Source organism: Rutidosis leptorrhynchoides, chromosome 3 (assembly GCF_046630445.1).
Source record: "Rutidosis leptorrhynchoides isolate AG116_Rl617_1_P2 chromosome 3, CSIRO_AGI_Rlap_v1, whole genome shotgun sequence".
Classification (NCBI taxonomy): Eukaryota; Viridiplantae; Streptophyta; class Magnoliopsida; order Asterales; family Asteraceae; genus Rutidosis; species Rutidosis leptorrhynchoides.
In genome coordinates, this window is record NC_092335.1 from 615,281,958 (window position 1) to 615,283,771 (window position 1,814).

Below are 1,814 nucleotides of genomic sequence, written 5' to 3' on the forward strand. Positions count from 1 at the left end.
ATCGCATCTCGAAAACTTGTTGTATATGATTATATTGAATAAAATTATACTCATTTTTAAAACAAATAAGAGAAATCTTTGATATAATAACAATATAATACTAATACTAAAATTATACGCAAAAATTATTATTAAAATTCCTCGGGCCGGGTATACGGATATGCGGGTTGGGTATACGGGTCGTGTAAACGAGTTTGTATCCAAAACCATACCCGAACTCGAATCTAGAATTTTTTTGTAACTATCCCCATACCCGGCCCATGACCTGGCGGACTCGGGTCACACCCAGCGTAATTATGACGAGTTGAATTTTTCCATCGGGTATGGATCATTTTGTCATCCCTATGTACATATGAGATAGCATTGTCAGTTTATAATTCCTGATACAAGTTAAGAAATGAAAGAATTCTAGACATAAATATATTGAAAGCCCCTAGAACAATATATAAGGATGTTTTAGTTAAGAGTTTTTCTATTTGTAGCCCTAAGGCTAATTTTAAGGATTTAATTAGGCAAAATTTGGTAGTACTTTAAGTTGGTTTGGAGAAGTTAACTGCAGGGGTGAGGTGGTTATTTTGAATGTACAAATCAATCATGCATGTTCATATTTGTTAAGGATAGCCAGGGCTATCTTTAGATTTTTCTTTAGTTAATTTAATCAATTAAATTAAATTAAATTGGAAATATGAATCAAATTAAATCCTAAATTAAAAAATTTAGTATTTGGTTATAAATACTGTGATACTCCGTAAAAACTTATTCTTTCTAACCCTAATTACTGTCCTAGACGCTTTTTCATCTTCTTCTCAACTTACATCCGAAACACAAAAACCAAAATCTTAAATGGCCAGGAAAACTAGCAGATATATGACTAAATATGAAAGAGCTCGAATCTTGGGTACTCGCGCTCTGATGATCAGGTTTGCATATATAATATAACATGGTTGCTTAATCAAAATATATGTATTGTAGTAGTAAAATGTATGTTGCATGGTTGAGTTGTTCCTGATGGTTTTGTTTGTTTGGCAAATGTTCAGCATGAATGCTCAACCGTATGTTGAGTTGGAGGGTGAAACTGACCCCCTTGAGGTTTGTAATACGTGTCATATATATCATATTTAAGCAGCCTACTTTCTCTACATATGTTGAGCTGTTATCTGAACATGATTACGAGATATTATATGGTGTCGTAGTGATTTTGCAGTTCACAATTTACTACTTAAAGGCTTAAGGTGTTCAAACTTTTAATGCTTTAATGTTACTTAAACATACGTCATAATAAAAAATATTATGATCTCTTCACTTTATGTATTGAATCTTTTATATTTATACACTAAAATCCAGTTTTCATTATTTATTTAAATTTAAATGTATTAGATTGCTTTGAAGGAGCTTAGACAAGGAAAGCTAACTTTCACCATTCGTCGATCCCTACCGGATGGAAGGTAATTTTCGTTTTTGATTCACAGCCGTCGTTATAAGTGGCAAAATGCACTGGCTGGGTGAGTTGGGTGGCATCATAATGGGTAGTTATTTGTATTATGGTTTGGATTGGGTTGATTAGAAACACAGGTTATATACTGTTTTTGCGCGTCAACTGCTTTATGTTTTTAATCCTTTGATGACCTGCTAGGTATAAAACATAACCCAAATTCTCTCATTCATAAGTAAATTAGTCATAATTGCACATTTAGCACTCAATTTAACTTTAATGGTGGACTGTGCTCATAATGTTGTTTTGCAGCTACGAAGACTGGGGTGTTGATGAGCTAATCATTGAGGACTCTTGGAAGAGACAGGTCGGTGGCTACTAA

At 33.3% G+C, this 1,814-nt stretch overlaps 1 protein-coding gene across 1 annotated transcript; it reads left to right on the forward strand.

Moving 5' to 3' along the window:
• The first annotated feature begins 843 nt into the window (after window positions 1–843).
• LOC139902267 (DNA-directed RNA polymerases II, IV and V subunit 6A-like) lies at window positions 844–1,814 on the forward strand. The gene is made up of 4 exons (XM_071884908.1): window positions 844–920; window positions 1,038–1,089; window positions 1,378–1,445; window positions 1,745–1,814. The coding sequence occupies exons 1-4, from the start codon at window positions 844–846 to the stop codon at window positions 1,812–1,814; spliced, it is 267 nt and encodes an 88-aa protein (XP_071741009.1).

Coding starts and splice junctions, on each gene's coding strand:
- LOC139902267 (XM_071884908.1), top strand. CDS start 844: ATGGCCAGGAAAACTAGCAGATATATGACTAAATATGAAAGAGCTCGA. Junction 921..1,037: donor ACTCGCGCTCTGATGATCAG/GTTTGCATATAT, acceptor GCAAATGTTCAG/CATGAATGCTCAACCGTATG. Junction 1,090..1,377: donor GTGAAACTGACCCCCTTGAG/GTTTGTAATACG, acceptor TAAATGTATTAG/ATTGCTTTGAAGGAGCTTAG.